Source organism: Dipodomys merriami, unplaced genomic scaffold (assembly GCF_024711535.1).
Source record: "Dipodomys merriami isolate MVZ:Mamm:240054 unplaced genomic scaffold, mDipMer1.0.p SCAF_12, whole genome shotgun sequence".
NCBI lineage: Eukaryota > Metazoa > Chordata > Mammalia > Rodentia > Heteromyidae > Dipodomys > Dipodomys merriami.
The window spans coordinates 1,981,029-1,999,627 of record NW_027202493.1 but is presented as its reverse complement, the minus strand read 5'-3'; the positions used below and the strand labels follow the sequence as shown (position 1 = coordinate 1,999,627).

Sequence of the window (18,599 nt, the reverse complement as noted above, 5' to 3'; positions counted from 1 at the left end):
ATGTGATCCTTAGGTCAGCCTGAGGGAAGATATTGCTGCTGCCTGGTGCATCAGTTTGCATATAAACTGACGATCCCTTCTACTGGTGTGTCCTAAAGTATTGCATGGGCTATGGCCAGATGTGGAGAACAAGCTGTGTTCACAGCAGATCACAGCTGCCAGGGCCAAAGCACTAAACATGTCTAAGCTCTGCATGTGCAGTAGTGCAGTAATTAGGACATTGGGTCAAACCTCAGTGTAGAATAACCCATCCAAGGCATGCTTCCTTCCATCAGGCCTTAGAGAGAGCTTAGTCTTCAGTACCCAAACCAGAGCTCCTTGGAAACCCCTTACTTGCAGAAGTGTTGAGTGGGTCCTAAATAATTCAGGGCCTGCACCAACAGTGCAGATGGGCACAGCCCTCTTTGCAGCACTGTGCTCAGTGCTTTTATACAATGGGCGTGCCTCTAATCAGAGCCAAACAAAGTCCTTCTCCTTTCCTGTTCCTCTTTCCATGTTGTAAAGAATCTGCTATAAGAGCTGAGATTTCTCACCAAAGCACACAAGAGTTGGCCCCAGAGACCTGGTTCCAGGGCTTGCTTAGCCACTAAAAATAGCTGTGTGACCTGCACAAGCCATTTTCTCTCTTCACACGGCAGTTTCTCCATGACAGGAATGGAGTGTAGGATCTTTGAGGTCTCTTCCAAGATGCTACGTCTGACCTGTAATTCCAGCTGCTCCTCAGGCTGAGGCAAGAGGATTGCTTGAGCCTAGGAATTAGAGCTCAGACTGGACAACCCAGCAATAACACACCATTACACAAAAATAAAAGCCAATAATTGTGTGTATGTGTGTGTTATGAGAGAGAGAGAGAGAGAGAGAGAGAGAGAGAGAGAGAGAGAGAGAGAGAGAGAACACCAGTACTGAGCTTGGAACTCAAGGCTTTGTTCTCTTATATGGCTTTTTCCTCTCAAGGCTGGCACTATGTGAGCCACACCATGTCTAGCTTTTTCCTGGTTAATTGGAGATAAAAGTCTCATAGCCCTAACTGCTTAGGCTGGCTTTGAACTATGATCCTAAGATCTCAGCCTCCTAAGTAGCTACAAGTACAAGTATAAGCCATCAGTAACAGGCCAATAATTTTTTAAACTGTATCCAGTCTAGTGGGATGAAAGAGTCCCAGAGAGGTGAACTGGTTTTCCCATGACCAGCCAGTTACTATCTGAGGGGTAGTTAGGACCAGCATCTTTAGTTCCTAATGTTCTAATGTTCCCATTTTAAGCCACGGAACTCTCCCTCTTCCACCCCCCTCTCCTATCTGTAGCTATGTCTATCTCTGTCCTAATTATTTCTGTATCCATATCTATGGTATGAGTTCTTTTTCGGGTAATACATGTCTTCTCTCCCCAAAGAACTTTGGAAGGTGATATAAGTGGCAATGATATTTTATCTCACAGTCAAAGGAACTAGAGCAAACAAGCTCTAGGCTCTGTGTTAAGTATTTTTAAAATGTTCTTTACATTTAACCCCTTCTATTCTCCTTGTGCACACTCTGTTCGATGCTCAAAATAGTGCTGGAAGCAGTGGTTGCACTCCAGTTCTGGCTCTGACCTCTGGGCAGGCTATTCAACCTTCCTTAGCTGAGATTCCCACATGGAATGGTTGTCTCCACACTCTGGCCCAAGATAGGAGGCCAACTAGACTCAAGGGGTTAGTGTGCCTGTCATGCCTCCCCTTTTCTACAGGGAGCAACAGCTGAAGCCAGCTGGGCCTGGCTGTTTTCCTGCTGGAAGCTGGATACAATTGGTAGATGAGGAAAACAGAATTCCAATCCACAACACCCAACATATGCTACTGCCTGCTTGTTATAAAGCAGAAAGACAGGCCAAGGTCTCTCCCAAGCTTTGTGTTCACTCAGGATATGAAATGCACTTGACCTTTCAGAGCCATGCTCTCCTTGCCTGCCTACAGGGTTGCTGAGGGTCACTAGAATGATGCCATAAAAGGCATGTGAGGACCATGGAATTCTGGACTCTAGGTTTCTGCCTAAGGTATGTCTCTCCAGCCCTATGGCTCCTGAAACCCAGGTATCCAGAGCCAGTCTTCTGGAGATGTAGCCAGTGGGGAGGAGATGGCCTTCACTTTCCTGGGACCATTCTCTCCTTTCTCTCCCACCCCTGCCCCATAGCCACTGGAAAATCATGAAAGGTTTTCAGCACCTAGGTTTCCAGAAAAACCAGGAAGCATTGCATTGAAGGGCAGACACTGAAATCCACAAAAACTTCAGAGCTGAGCATGGTGGCACATACACCAAATTCTAACACTCAGGAGGCAGAGGTGGTAGGATTGGGTTCAAGGCCAGCCTAAACTATACAGCAAAATCCTGTCTTAAAAGAACAGTGGGAAGGGTACACAGTGGTAGAAAGCTTGCACTTGCCTAGCATGCATAAGGCCCTGCGTTTGGTCCCCAGCAGAAGAAAAAAAGAAAGAAAAAAAAACTGAAAATGCTAACTGAAAGCAGCTGGAATTTTATGGAAGGAAGGAAGGAAGAAGAAAGAAAGAGAAAGAAAGGAAGAAAAAAGCAAACAAGCAAGAAAGAAAGATTAAATTCCCCTCTGCTATTGTTTGGATACAGAAATGTCCTCCAAAGGTCCATATGTTAAAGACTTAATCTCCAGGTAGGAGATGGTAGAACCTTAGGAAGGGAAGCCTTGTGAAAAGTCCTTAGGTCACTGACAAACATGACCATAATGGGAACTTGGGAGTCCTGGCTCATTCAGTTGATCTACTACTTCCTGGTGCATGATGCGAGCAGTATGCTTTGCTGTATACTCCCCATCATTGTCATCTGGTACCCTCATCAAAGGCCCTAAAAGCAATGACTTCACCTAACCATAGACTCAAACCTCCAAAGCCATGAGAGAAAGAAGTCCTTGACTCTTGGTAAGTTAATTATCTCAGCTGTTTCATTAAAATAACACAAAGTTTGACTAACACAAGTTCTAAAAGTTAAATATGTAAAAATCCAGAGTCTGGCAAACTGAATCACCTACCCTATAGAATGGCTGAGCTGCTGAGGAAAACAAATAGCGAGGGCCTCTTTCCCCCAGTAAAATCAGGGCTTCCTATGCTCTTTCAGGCACCAAAGGAAGAGGCTTCCTATGCTGACCTTGAAAGCAACTCAGTAATGGCCAGTGTGACAGACCAGTCACCTTGCATTGCAATTTGCAGACAGTCACACTCCTCCTTATGTTTTCCATCCTCCCAGAGGTCACTCTTACAAATCCAAAAACAAGAAGCACCTTGCCTCCTTAAAAATGAGGCACACAGTCCTGGGGTTCTGATTACACAGGTTCAGTGGGTGAGTTGCAGTCTTCAAAGACATATACCCAAGGTATGAGGTAGTGAGATACTACTTCAAAAATTAAATCAAAAAAGGACTGGAAGTGTGGCTCAAGAGGTTCAAACCCTTGAGCTCAAACTCCAATACTGGAAGGGAAAAATGACCTGAGAACCTTCTTGGAGCCAATATAGAGCAGCAGAATAGGAAGAAACCAAGTGACCAGATCACTCAGTCTCCTTCAGGGCAGGTACCACCTCTAAAGCATTCAGGGCCAGACTCAGGGGAGCTGCTTTGAGAGGAGGCTGGATCTTACAGGATGGCAAAGAGGATGTTGTGGTTCAGCGAGGAAGCAGCATGTATGAAGTGCCAGGCAAGAGAGCATGGAAACATGATGTCAGTGCCTATAGCAGGCAGCTTGTGAATATTCTCAGCCAATGAAGGCTCTGACTTTACCCTTAAGAGAAATTGTCTATTTTGTGTTTTTAAGAATGGTTCTGAAGCTGAGTGCAGGTGGCTCACTCCTGTAATCCTAGCTAATCAGGAGGCTGGGACTTGAGGCTTGTGGCCCAAAGTCAGCCCAGATAGAAAGTCAGTGAGACTCCTGTCTCCAAGTAACCCCTAAAAAGCCAAAGCAGAGTTGTGACTCAAGTAGTAGAACACCAACCTTGAGGGGAAAAAAAACCTAGTGAGAGCAAGAAGCCCAATACCACCACCACCGCCCCCACCCCCCAAAAGTGGCTCTGGTTACATTAGGTTGGAAGGGCAAGACCAGGGAAGGCCTCTTAGGAGGCTGCCGCAGGTGACACAGAAGCACAGTGGAGGGTGGAGAAAGGCATTTCCATGGCAATATCCTTCCCAGCTCTTCCTGAAGAATCTAGTGATGGGATGGCTATTACCCCAATAGAGAACTGTAAAGAGTGTTTCTTCCCATTTGCCCCTGTAAATCCCTGTGCAGGGGAAACATGAACATCTAGGTTTAAAGTGCTACATTTGGGGGATGGGGCTATAGCTAAGTAGTAGAGCACTTGCCTAGCATTCATGAGGTCCTTGGTTCCATCCCCAGCACTGTACAAAATAAATAAAGTGCTAACATTCAATCACAGTACATATAGCCCAGATGACCTTTAATGCAGATCTGTTCAAACATAACATAAAAGGCTATGTGATACGTATGATAAGCAAGGAGACAATACTTTTTTGATAAGGACAAACTGGTTTTCTCTGCATAAAGCAAATAGTCCGGTGCACTCACTCAGGAATTCTGCAACAGCATCATGGTTCCCACAATATTGCCAAGCATCAGCATCTGAACCACATACTCCAGCTACCCTCAGCCAGAGGAGAGTCACTGGCTAAATCCATCATATCTGCCCCTGTCAGGGCACTAAATGCTAGACAAGCTCTGGATCAGCACTGTTCCCTGCCCCAGCACCATGGTGGAACCAGTTGGGTATTCTTTCATAAGCCGAACATTATCAATTGTAGAAACCAATACAGCTCTCTTAATAGCACTAAAGTGGAAAACCTACCATCGCTAAAAAATACCATCTTGCAGAAATTTCAGCCTCTCTGATATGGTGTTTACATTTCTTCAGTTAGAGTTGCTGACCAAGTTTATATTCCTTAATCATTTAAGAAACTGGCATCAGTACTATATGAGGACTCCCAACCTTGGAATTGACCTTGGTAGCCCATGTCTCAAAAGGAACTTGCTGTATTTAAATTATTATAACAGGTGAGAATTTAGCCAAGTGGGAACAGACTTGTACCTCTTTTTTTTTGTCAGTGATGGGGCTTGAACTCTGGGCTCTTCAGCTCAAGGCTAACACTCTACCACTTGAGCCACAGCACCACTTCTGGGTTTCTAGTGGTTCATTGGAGATAAGAGTCTCACAGACTTTCCTGCCCAGGCTGGCTTCAAACCACAATCCTCAGATCTCAGCCTCCTGAGTAGCTAGGATTACAGGCATGAACCACTAGCGCCCAATTCAGACTTGTACCTCTTAAGTGTTACTTAGGGTTAGCAAAGAAAACTTCAGCTACATTTTTAAAAAATCTTTATTTATTTAGAGTTCAGGCATTTTCACTGCCCCCACCCTTTCCTACATGTCCTCAGCCTATTGATGCTTGAATCTTGAATTCTGAGGGAGGTGGGTGGGAGTAGGAACTAAAAAATTAGACCTGGCACTTATTGAGCATTTACTACTACAGTCCAAGTGTTTTATACATAGTACATCATTCATTCCTCCCAATAGCCCTTTATGGCTTCCTGGAAGGTGCTATTCTCTTTGCCTTACACATGGGCAAAAGGAGTCACAGAAAATGAGGAAGACATTTGTTTAAAGTTAACTGCTCAATCTTATAGACACTTTTTTTCATGACCTCCCAGTCAGGCTCTGGTAGCTATGCCTATAATCCTCAGTAGCAATCCTGCTATTCCGGCAGCTGAGATCTGAGAATCATAGTTCAAAGCCAGGCCACTGAGGAAAGTCCATGAGACTCTTATCTCTAATAAACTACTCAGAAAAAGCCAGAAGTAATGCTGTGGCTCAAATGGTAGAGCACTAGCCTTGAGCAAAAACAGCTCAGAAATAGCACCCAGGCCTTGAGTTCAAGCCCCAGGATCATCACTCCTCCTCCCGACCCTCACACCCCCCCCAAAAAAAAAATTGACCTCCAGGGCCAGGCACCAGTGTCTCATGCTTATAGTCCTAGCTACTCATACTCAGGAGGCTGAAAGATGAGGATTGCAGTTCAAAGCCAGCCTGTGCAGGAAAAAAAGTCCATGAGCCTCTTACCTCTAATTAACCACCAAAAAGCTAGAAATGGAGTTGTAGCTCAAGTGGTAGAGTGCTAGCCTTGAACAAAACAACTCAGGGACATCAACTAGGCCCTGAGGTCAAGCCCTGGGATTGGCACACACACACAAAAATGACCTAGATATACATTAAGTTTTTCTGATTTTCTGATTGCCTTGCCTTGAACATACTGGGATAGCATAGGCAATGAACCCTAACCTTGTCTCTGATTTTGGATGCAGTGGTTAAATTGAGTTCTGATGGTAGAATAGGTTATTAGTGTTTGAGGCTAAAAGTTCAGCATGCAGCAAGGTCTACATGCAATCCAAAGACATGAGGATGCTCAGAGCTCCATCCAGCACAGCACATGGGGCAAAGAGAGGTGTGAAAGACAGCTATGGTGTGAACTAGGAAGACTGGGAAGCAGGCTAATAAGTCCAACCTTAGTCTAAGGACAATTAGCAAGGAGGGAATGTCAAAATCTGGGGTTTACTGGAAGATGGGCTGAATGTTTACCTGCCTCTTCCTGAGCTGCATTATGCTAAATAAAATTCCTTTCTTTGCTCTTTCCACTACCCATCTGTGTAATTGGCTCACTGTATTGGCCAAGACAGTCTCTTGGGACTTTCAGAGCTGACTCTTTGCCCTAAACTCCAGTAATAAGATGATCATGATCTCTAGGGAAAACTAAAATTATACAAAAGGAGACATCATCACAGACATACCACAGGGCTAGGCAGAGAATGATGTGACATTGTCACATTTGTGCCAACACTGAATACTGAGCCAACCAAATTACTTTACAATTCTATTGGAAACCTGAATGGTATATAATATATACCATTGTGTGTATAACTGTGTAAATAATTGTGTGTGTAACTGAGGTAGAAAGTGGGGTGGAAAGAAAGCCATATCTTCTTCCTCCATAAGTAGACTTCAATAGGTAATACCCAAAATAGAAAATTCCAGAAGGAGCAATAAGTAGACTGAGCAATAGTGTTAAATGTCCAACTAAGTGTTTGGCCGGGGAGAGGCAGTAAAGAGGCAGGATGGGAGAAAGACTGATATTTTTCACCACCACTGATATTTTTCTCCTCAATTTTTATGCATGTATATCTTAGGCTATATAAAATTTGGAGGGAAAGGGGAATCAGGACAATAAAAAATTGTCATGAGCTCTGGGTCATGACAAAAATTATACTGAAAGCTAGGCACAGTGGTATATACTTGTAATCCCAGATGCTGGGAAAGCTAAGAACTCATGAATTCATGACAAACCAGACAACATAGTAGGATCCCTGACCCTCCCAGATAAATTATCCTGACATTAAAAATAAAAGGATATCTTCCCCCATGGTATAACCCCTGTTTTTACTGTATTTGATTCTGGTGTCCTCATCTTATATATGCATTTTTCTAATTTGTGGAGGGGAAGGGAAATAAAAAGTTAAAATAAGGATATAGGTTGACCCTTTGTAACAATGAGATGTACAAGACACTATGTTGAAAATGAACTTTACAACTTTGCAGGGGGGGAGGGAGAGGAGGGATGAGTTAGGGAGGTGGGGAGGGAAGGGATGCTAGAGGAAAATCAAAGGAGGGGGTAACAATGCTCTTACTCATGTAACTGTAAACCTTCTCTGTACAGTAACTTTACAATAAAAATATATATTAAAAAAATAAATAAATATTTGCTAAGTGCTGGTGGCTCACTCCTGTAATCCTGGCTATTCAAGAAGCTGAGATCTGAGGATCACAGTTCAAAGCCAGCCCAAGCAGGAAAGTCTGTGAGACTCTTATCTCCAATAAACCACCAGAAAACCAGAAGTGGCACTGTGGCTCAAGTGGTAGAGAACTAGCCTTGAGCTGAAGAGCTCAGGGACAGCGCCCAGGCCCAGAGTTAAATCCCTACAACCAAAAAATAAACAAATAAATAAAAATATACCATTTGCATTTTTGGAAGATCATTTTGGCTGCAGAATGAAGTATTAGTCCCAACACCCATTTTCAAGTTGGTTTACAATAAATGGCTTCACATGCCAAGACCCAACTGCTCAGACTCTTTGGGACCACAGTCCAGCTCCACTTTGAGCCAGGACATTCTGTTACCTACTTGGCTCTCGTGTACATCACCTTAGACTCCTTATTTGGGATGTGATGTCATCTATAAACCCCAGCTTTGTTCTCCAGAAGACTGGATTCTGAGAAGCAGAGCATCCTCTGTCTTTTCTGTTTCCTACTATGTATAAATAATTTAATATATTAATTTTAACAAACATTGTATGATTATGGAAAAGAACTAAAAAGAAAATGTAATCTCCTAGAAACACATACATCAAAAATAACTTGTAGTGATGGATCATGATGGTGAATGCCTGGAATCCCAGCACTTGAGGTTGAAATTGAAGGTTCACAAGATCCTCAAAAAAAAAAAGCAACAAATCATTGTGAACGTTTTATATACAGTATTTTCCTATCTAATTACATGTCTTCCTGCCCCTTTGACCCTCAGTTTATATAATTTACACAAGTTTATAATGTATCCACTTAATGTCAACATAATATTAGAAGCATAAAACACATCTTTTAAATGTAAAGCTAGGTGCCATGATGCACACCTTTAGTTTCAACTACTCAGGAGACTGAAGAAGGAGGATCACTTAGGCCCACCAGTTCAAGGCCAGCTTGGAAATATGGTGATATCTGTGCCCCCTTAAAAAGTTGTCAGTGAATGAACAGCATTCAAGTGAGTGATGATATCAAAGTCCCTTCTTTAAAAGTAAGTTGGCAGTATTTTCACAATAAAAAAAAAAGTAAGTTGGTCCTTCTCCCTCCAGTCCCCTGATTGTTCTCCCATAGGTCTAAACATCCACTAGTCAGATTCTTAATTCTTGTGATGCCTGTCAGTTTTGTCATGAACCTGTGGCATATTCAACTGCCTACATTCCAGAGCCTTGCTAGAGAGCTCAGAATTGAACCAGCTGCTAGCTCTTTTGACCACAAGGCAGACAGCTCCCCACCCCAAGTGTTGAAGTATGTTATCCATAGCTCTTTCCCCTATCAGCTGAGAGCCCCTTAAAAGGGGCTCATCATTTTCTTGCTAACCTGTTCTCCCTCCTCTTTCCTAGCTCACTAAAAGGCAGCACAAAGTAACTACTGAATACCAAGTCCAAAGTGAGCTCTCATTTACACTGAGTCACACATGCACATACACACCCATGCCACAAGTTACATATAGAAATGCATATGCAAGTATGTTCACAGATGTCAAAGGAAACTTCAGTATCATCCTGGACACAATCACCATCCTTTCTTATGCAAAGAGGCCAATTCTACCATCCAGATGGTTCTCTACTTTGGCACTGGCTCTCCCTCTAGAATCCCTGTCCATCCAGCCCAGGCCTGCTTGAGTAGTGTTTCCTAAACCCTGATCACCTCGGGCCTCTAGTTCCTCACTTCCCCATTGAACATGGGGTAACCTTTCCACCTCAGACTTCCCCTTCACCTCCAAATCATCCACTTCCTCCAACCTGCTCTCCTGAGTGTAAAACCCATACATCCCAACCTAGCTTTCTTTAAAAAAAAAAAATAATGTGCTAGAACTGGGGCTTGAACTCATAGCTTGGGCTCTGTTCCCCCATCTTTTTTATTCAAGGCTAGTATTCTGTGTCTAATTGGAAATAAGAATCTCATGGACTTTTCTTCCTAGGCTGACTTCAAACTAGGATTTTCAGATCTCAGCCTCCTGAGTAGCTAGCATTATAGACATGAGCCACAGGCTCTCAGATACCAGTCCAGCTTCATACCACAGGCTACTCTCTGAACTCAGTATCCTGTTACCCCTGTACATGGACCTCGCTTCACATCCTAGAAGCTACCCCCAGGGACATCAGGAAACCTCACAGGCCCAAGGCCAGGCCTCTGTGGCCAGGCTTACTCCTTTTATTATCCAGACAGCCCACTAAGCTAAAGTCAGTGTCCTGCTTGCTCTCCTTTTCTTTATCCCAGAGTTGCAGCTTCCCTTCATCTAGTCACATTTCACCAACTCATTGTTGTAGGCCTCTCAGAAGAGATAACCCAATTTGGTCTACAGAGGCTTTCCTTGAAGAAACTTTGCTGGTCCCAATCACTCCCATACCTCCAAAGGCAGGTTCATAGGGGTGAGATGGGCAGCCCTATAGGTAAGTAACACTTTCTCTCTCGCTTTCTGGCTTGCACACACACACACACACACACACACACACACACACACACACACACACACACACACAGTGGTTCTTATACAAGCAAAGTGGATAGGCTGCTGGGACCATTTCTCTCTCAACTCTTTCTTGCACCTCTCCTTGCAGATCTGAGGCCACCCCTTCCTGCTCACAACTAAGAGACATGGCTACAGCAAGCCCATATTCCAGCGCTTCCACTCCTCTACCAGAAAAGTTTCCTCCCTCATCCTGCCCCTCTTACTGGGCCTCTTTGCTCATTGGCTGTATTCCTCAGCTTGGGCACTTGGAAATGATCCAGACCACTTGCCTGCTCAAGGGTAGGCAAAGAAGCCATGAGAGTCCAAGAGCAGACACAAGAGCTTCCCTATCACAGCTGGGCTCTGCTCAAATCTATCTGTCCCCAATCCACCAATACCCAGCCTGACTCCTAGATGTTCAAGTCTCCTGGGAATTTAAGGCACTGCCCATCTTGGGCATTAACTCAAAGTTATGCATTTAATGTAGAGGCTAATGTCTTAGAGATCAGGAAAATAGATAAGGGCAAAATGTTATCACTCTGTGTTCACAGGTATAGTACACACATTAATAAATACTTATTTGGAAAAAATGTGGGTTATACAGTAAAAAGAGACCCCTCTGACACAGAGAATTTGGGGGAAAATAAGCATTTTGTGAGACAGACCAATCAGAAGGAAAGCAGGTAATACCTAGGACTCAGTCTTACTCCATTCTTCCTGGACTCTTGCAGTAACCCAGTCACCCAAACAATCTCTGCAGTTGCCTAACAGTCTGCTCTTGAAACATGTGGAGAGGCCTGAAGATACCCAATTCCCACTACCCGAAGAGGCAGCTAGTCTGCTATGCTCTCATTTGGTCTTTTTCCACTCAAGTCCGGCACTCTACCACTTAAGCCACAGTACCACTTCTGGCTTTTTGCTAGTTAGTCGGAAATAAGAGTCTTGTGAGCTTTCCTGCTTGGGTTGGCTTCAAACAGCAATCCTCAGATCTTAGTCTCTTAAGTAGCTAGGATTACGGGTATGAGCTACCGTTGTCCATCTTACCCACAGTTTTGACTCTCCTCTTGGTGTCCAGCATAGCTCTGAGCATCCTAGGGGTATGACCAGTACCTAGGAAGACCACCTCACACAGGGTCTGAGCAGGAGCTTTGGGTCAGACCAGGTGTGTCTGAGCCCTGCACTGGGATCAGCAAACAACTGAAGGACATAGCAAGGACATGGAGTACTTGTGAGACACTATAGGCTTCTAAATGTGAAGTCTCAATTAGTAAGCATAGAGGTGCCTTGCCGCTCTCAAATGGATGAGAAGGCAACTGTAAGTATCTATCATCTTGGCAAGAAGACATCTTCTTTGGGGAGAAGCAAATGAGGAAAGAAGAATATTGGCTGGCCATGAACTCTTCTTTGCTTGAGCTTTAAGTATCTGTAATGCAAGTTTTCCTTTCATGGAGAACAGGTTGTGCTTTGTGCTCCTAAAAGTCACAATATTCCTCAGAAATTAAACCCATAATACCACATTCCATTCTCTCAATGATATTCCACATCTATGGACACATAGTGACAGGATTCTTAGAAAACTTAAGTGAGGCTAAAGCTGCTACACCATCTACCACTTGAGCCACAACTCTACTTTCAGCTTTTTGGTGGCCAGTTGGAAATAAGAGTCTGACAAACATTCCTGCCCAGACTGGCTTTGAACCAGGATCTTCAGATGTCTGCTTCCTGAGTAGCTAGGATTACAGGTGTGAGCCATCAGCGCCTGGAAGAACCTTTTGTTGTTGTTGTTGTTGTTGTTATTGTTGTTACCGGTTTGATATACAACTACAAATGCCATGTCAGACACCAACAAAGCTTGAAAATATCCAAACACATCTCAAAGTGATAGTCTGGACCCACATAATCTGCTATAATAAATCCTAGTCAAATATGAACTTCAGTTCTTTCCTGAAAAATAAAAGGAAGATATGATTTAAAATATCCTTTTCTTATTTTCCAGTACTGAAATAATAATGTGCTAGTCTTCCCAGATGAGCACTGATATTTCACACTACCAGTGAAAGGCTGGGCATGAGTTTGAATATGCAATTTATCAGAAAGAATAATTTAATTAGCACACATTGTGCCAGTCAGTTTTCCATCACTATAACAAATGTCTGAGGTGATCGACTTGTGCAAAAGAAAAGGTTCAGCTGGACTCAGTTTTGGAAGTTTTAAAACAATCTGTGATTGGTCAAAATGGCTGCTTTTGCCAGGTGCCAGTGGTGCAAATCTGTAATCCTAGCTACTCAGGAGGCTGAGATCTGAGGATTGTGGTTCAAAGCCAGCCTAGGCAGGAAAGTCTGTGAGACTTATCTCCAACAAACAACTCAGAAAAAGGCTTGGGGAGAGTGCCCAGGACAGGCAAAACAAAAACAAAAATCTGCTGGTTTTCGCACTGTGGGACTTGATAGTGAAGAGCACATAAGGGAACAAAGCTACTCCATGACCAAGACATAAAAGAGAAAGAAAAAGGGGATGTGTTATTACAGTCCTTTTGAAGGATACATCTCCAGTGACTTGCAGACCTCTTACTGAGCCTGAGTTTTATCACAGTAGCATCTGTCTATAGGTCTTTGGGAACATTCCAGATCCAACTAGAGCAACTATCATATTGAAAACTGCAACCCTTAATAGATACAATTACTATACATTACTTAAAAAGAAAAAATAGCCTGTTGTCAGTGGCTCATGACTATAATTTTAGCTAGTCAGATCTCAGTTTGAAGCCAGCTCAGGCAGGAAAGTTTGTGAGACTCATCTCCAATTCACCAAAAAAAGCCAAAAGTGGAGCTGTGGCTCAAGTGGTAAAGCACCAGCCTTGAGCAGAAAAGCTAATGGATAGTGCCCAGATCCTGAGTTCAAGTCCCAATATTGGCACAGGAAAAGAAAAAGAAAATTAAACTCTTATATTGAGATCACAAAAGCAGAACTGGTGAGCAAGCAGCCTTTGTTGGGGTGCCTGGGCCTGGGTAATGGTCCTCTTCCCAGGGAGGTCACTCACTCTGGGTTCTGAATTTCAGCTGCTGCCCCTCCCGTTTTGAAGGATAGTTGGAGGATCTAATGTAATCAAACCACACAGTACTGGACATAACTGATGGTTCAGCATTACTACCCTCAAGACCTGGTCTGGTTTATGGTTAAGAAGTGACTAAAGCTCCTAGGAAACAGCTCCCCCACCCCACCTCTGCAACCTGGAAGGAGCTGGCATAGCAATGGACAGGAACCAGCTGAAAAAAATTTCCCTCATCTTTCAGCCATTGCCAGAGCCTCCCAGACCTTGAGAACAGAGCCTGCTTTCATTTATTAGGCTCCCCAGGATCTAAAATTAGAAGAAACATCAAAGCAGAGTTACCCATATTGTGGTATGTTTTAAAGGCTTACAACTAATAAATTAACACTTTTAATAATTCATACACAGTACAACATAGTTATGTAATTCAAGGGCTATAGGCTTCATATACAAATATCAGTAATATACTAGTAAGATACATTATTTTGCAACAGACCCCAGGTTTAAAGATGTGGTGAACATCATTCTATCAAACCTGCCATTTAGCTCTTGGCCTGAATTTATAAACTAATTTGGAGAAAAAGGAGTCTGAATTTGAGGCACTCGGAAATGGGGGTCTTGGGTCTACATGACTCCTGCTTAACTCATCCTGCCTCTTCCTGCCCACTCCCTACTTCCCCATCCTTTGAACTACCAAACCTCCAACTACCCTAGTCTCAGGCAGACTCCTCCCAAATCTCCTCTGCAGTTGCAATCACTAGATCAACCAGACTCCACTGCAGTCTAGAAGCAGAGCCTCCCCTGGCTGTGAAGGAAAAGGGATGAGGACTCTGTAGTGGCTGCTGCATAGCCAAGAAAGGCTGACTGAACTGTGTGCATGGCCAGGTGAGGAGGGCCACACACTCTCTGCCTGGAACTTCTTCTTTTTCCACTTCCTGCACCTTTCTTCTATCCCCCTACTTATAAAACCTTGGCTCCTTAGAGCTCTGTGCAAACACTGTTGTTTCAAACTGCTAAAACCACTTGACAGTCAGGGCAGCAGAGACCCTGCAAGGGAATTAACTACATGCTCAGTGGTAGAAATCACTGCACCAAAAGATTAGATATTTCCACTGCCTGCCTGCAAATTGCAGTAGCTTTGAAAATAATTGGGGAAAAAAGTATTATCTGGCCCCCAAAAGCTACTCAAAGGATATATTTTTCACCACAACACCAAGACATATCTAGACAAGCATAAATATCACATTAGTTCACTTATCCAACTATTCATTCCACAAACATCCATTGCTCACCTCTTGTGTGTCAAGCACTGAGCTAGGCACTGGGGAACACTGTCATGCACAGAATGTGAAATGATCTTCCCTTCACATCAGAGGATGAAGTAGGTAGATAGAATGAGGCACAAGGACAGAGCTTTATCCTAGGGTATACACAAGTATTAGTATCTTGAAAATAGGGCTGGGATGTTAGCCCTTTCTGTCCACATCTGTCTCCTACTCCTGCACCCACTACTTCTTCCTTAAATTCCTTAAATCCCACTCCTTCTCCACAAATTTCTCTATAAACCTTCCTACCTTCCTCTCCTCTGAACCTCTAGCTCTGGGGAAAAAATGAAGCCTAGAAAGCTTCATTCTTAATGTAAATGCTAGCTCTACACATGTCTTGCCATTTGCTTTTTTCCACTGACACTTTAGAAGCAAGAGGACTTCTCATAAATGCTGGGATTTATTAAATAATAACACACACACAAGCTGTAGCTACTAACAGCAAGTTCATATACAGATATATACTATCCAAAGAGAAAGCTGAATGAAGCCCTGTAAAGAGGCAGGTGCTTTTAGAGCTTGGGTTCAGCCCAATCCCCTGTGTTGAGGTTTCTATCTGTGTCAGTGCGTCACAACATCAGCCTCCTCCATCCCCCCCCACAGCACCCCTTAGCAAGCGCCTTCCCACACATCACCACCAACTGTAAAAACTGCAACCTCCCTTACAGTTACAACCACAGTTCTTTCTACAAATGAGAGGGGTGCGGTTCTGCTCAGTCAGTCCTGGTTATGCAGGTTATCCATGGGATAAGCACCTTGCCTTCTAGTAAATTCATAAGGCCCTTGGCTCAGCCATATATTCATGTGAATTGCCAGTTCCCTGAATAAAAATGTAAGTTTTGCCTGTCAGAAGTTCTTCCTTCATGCTGGTAGAAAACCAGGAGACTATTTCCACAGCTTCCCTGTTGTCTGTGTGCTCAACTGGAAAGATCTCAGCTGCTTGATTCCCATACAGTCTGCCTTTCACAATTACTTCCATGGTGAAAATGGATCATAGACTTCACCTTATATGAACCATCAAGTTAACACCCAGACCTCAGCTTACTCAGTCCTGCATTTTTCTAAACAGTCCTTTGGAGCTGGGAGGGTACAGCTCAGAGAGCTAGTAAAGCATGCACAAGGCTGGGGGTTCGATACTAGCTCTAGAAATAAATAAAGTGTTCCTTTCTGCATTGCTCTGCTTTCTTCACCTTTCTTTTAAGGCTTCCTTCATCTTGCAATTTTATATCATGCTGTAAGTTCTATTACATGACATGGTTGTCAAAACCATCCTAATGGATCAGAGAACTCATATCATTATGAAACACCAACAAAGCATCCTTACACCACACCCATCATATATCCCATTCAAAGAATAGGTCCTAAGAGATTACATCATTGTTATCACTGTGGGTTAAGATTTCCTATGTTTATATCAATTACAATACTCAGGATACTGCGTAAAATCATGAAAATCTGTATGGAAGATTTTTGAGCACTTTACTGACGCAGTATGCTATGACTAGCTAGTAAAACAAAATAACACAATTTGACAGAAGGTGACTGTATTACCATGTAGCAATTTTTTAAATGAATAAAGTTTACCAAGAACATACAGATAAAGAGCAGAGACATAAAAAGAATATTGAAACTGCTATTTTTATATGTTTGCATTACAAGCAGTCAGAGTTCAGAGTTACATGACAGGAAATTGCATAGAATTTTAGAAAGGAATCAGGGAAGAGAGAAGAGAGTTTTGTTTTGACAATTGCTCAGAAAAATTATCTATACTATCAGGATCATCAAAGAGGAAGTTGGAGGGCAAAAGGAAGCATAAAAACATCTATTAAGTTTCAGAGAGAACTGCCTTGCTCTAAACACAAGCTCAGGAGTGGAACTAGAGAGTGCTCCTTCTCCACGAGAAGTTTACATTGCTGCCAAGAGAGTGGGAGAGCACCCATCACTATAACCAGACTTACCCTGCCTGACCAAGGATGGGTTCTGGAATTTCACACCCAGCAGGCAACCTGATGGGATTCTCCCTCTAAGTAGTACCTCTCAGTAGATTCATATTGGTTTGGGGAAGGCCTCTTTCCAGTCTTGCTCAGTAGTGGTGCTCAAGTGAAACTACTATTTACACACAAGAGCAATCAAGAGAGCTGAGGGCTAGGCTGGGGCTGGCTTGGGCTGGGGGATTGAGTGTTCAACTGGTATGCACAAAACTCTGGGTTCCATATCAGCGCTAAGAAAGAGGAGAGGAAGGCTTCTGTGTTTCGAATGGACATAAGAAAGTCTCAAACACTGGTTACTTCTGTTATAATCCTGGAGCATCTCTATCTCCAGGGTCTCATCTCTAGGAAAGCGCTGGATGAGACCTACTTAGGCAATGAATCAACTGAAACCCACAGAGCCTGCTCCCCATACTCTGCTGTCAGCCACGAGCTCCAAATTTCATTTTCAGAATGAGATAATATGGAAGGGAGGGGGATACATTCCTTCTCAACCAAGGCCAGCGCCTCTGCCCTGGAAGCACCCAGGTCCAAATTCCTAGGCAGGAGACTTACAGGCGGGAGACCCACAACTTCTTCAGGTTAAAATGGCTCTCTGCCGCTGGAGTGGAGCTTCACCTTCTATTGCCAGAATTCCTTCCATGTACCTCTAGCCTGCCACTCTGGTCCACAAGACTCTGAGCCCCTCATGCTTGAGCCATGGTCTCTGTAACTAGGCAGTGTTTCTAGTTCAAGTGGTTTTGCCTGCATCAGGAGCTGGAAGACTTCAGGCTCAGAAAGGAAGGGCTGAACAGCAGCAGCTGCTTTGGGGAGGGCGAGTGGGGGGGCCTTCAGTCAATGGGGCATACTGTATCTTACATCCTGCCACCAAAAAGGCTGCCTGGAGTCCTTTTCTGCCCTAGGCCTTTGGGCCAAGCTGGAATGACCCGGCCCCTGGCTTCCAGAGCCCTTTCCCCCTCTCTGCCATCAGTTGCTCACCACTACCATCAGTGGCTCATCTTAGTGACCCCAGCATCAGATAGATGCTGTCAAGTGCCTGGGGCTGGTGCACCTTTCTTCCCACTCCACCGGCCGGCAGCGGCTGGAGAAGAGCGAAGGGCAGGAGCCCCAGGAGTCCCCAGGAGGGGAGCGGCCGGGCCGAGCAGCCGGGAGCCCCGCCACGTCGCGGAGCCCGCTCCAAGGAAGCACGCAACCCCCAGCCCTGAGGGCCTCCGAGAGAGGCCGCAAAAGTTGTCCTGCTCGCGCGGCCCCGGCTCCTGTTCAAGATGCTGAAGGGGCCGGCGGGCGGCGGGCGGCGGGCGGCGGCGGCCGGGAGGCGGCGGCGGCTCCGCGCCCCGCGCCCGGCCCGGCCCGGCCCGCGGCACCCCCCTTACCTTCTTCTTTCGGTCACGGGAGCGATTCCTCCGTTTCCTGTTGGATTCCTCTTTCTCCTTCTGCTCTTGGAGGGCCTGCGCCTCGATGTCTTTGATTTTCTTCAGCTGTTTAGCCGCTTGAGCCATGGCGGGTCACGGCGCCCGGGTCCCCGCCTCCCGGACCCCTCACTCGGGGTGACCCAGGTGCCGGCGACAGCCTCGGGAGAAGGGCGGGCAGGAGTCGCTGCTCCGCAGAGGGGGCGCCCACTGCCGCCGCGGGAAGGACGCTGCGGGCTCGGCGGCGGCGAGCCGCGCGGAGGGCGAGGCGAGCCCCCCGTGGCTGCCCGGCGGCCCCCGGATGGCGCCTCCCGCCGCGGCCAGAGCTCGCGAGCCGGTGCCCCGGACGGGCTGTGGGCACGGCCCGCCGCCTCCTGGCTCCGGCGCCCCCCTCCTGCGGCGGCGGCGGCGGCGCGGGGGGCGGGGGCGGGGAGGCGGCCCGTACTGCGGCGAGCGGCGAGCGGGCCT

General features: G+C 45.1%; 1 protein-coding gene across 8 annotated transcripts in view; it reads right to left on the bottom strand.

The window, feature by feature from the left end:
* Positions 1–18,281, bottom strand: part of Ank1 (ankyrin 1) — a 226,849-nt gene extending 208,568 nt beyond the window's left edge. For all 8 annotated transcript variants that reach the window (XM_070016090.1, XM_070016092.1, XM_070016093.1 and 5 more), the window contains exon 1: positions 18,096–18,281. In XM_070016090.1, the coding sequence (XP_069872191.1) occupies positions 18,096–18,221 (126 nt within the window). In that variant the 5' untranslated portion in view covers positions 18,222–18,281. The remainder of the gene's footprint in view (positions 1–18,095) is intronic.
* Between the last annotated feature and the right edge of the window lie 318 nt (positions 18,282–18,599).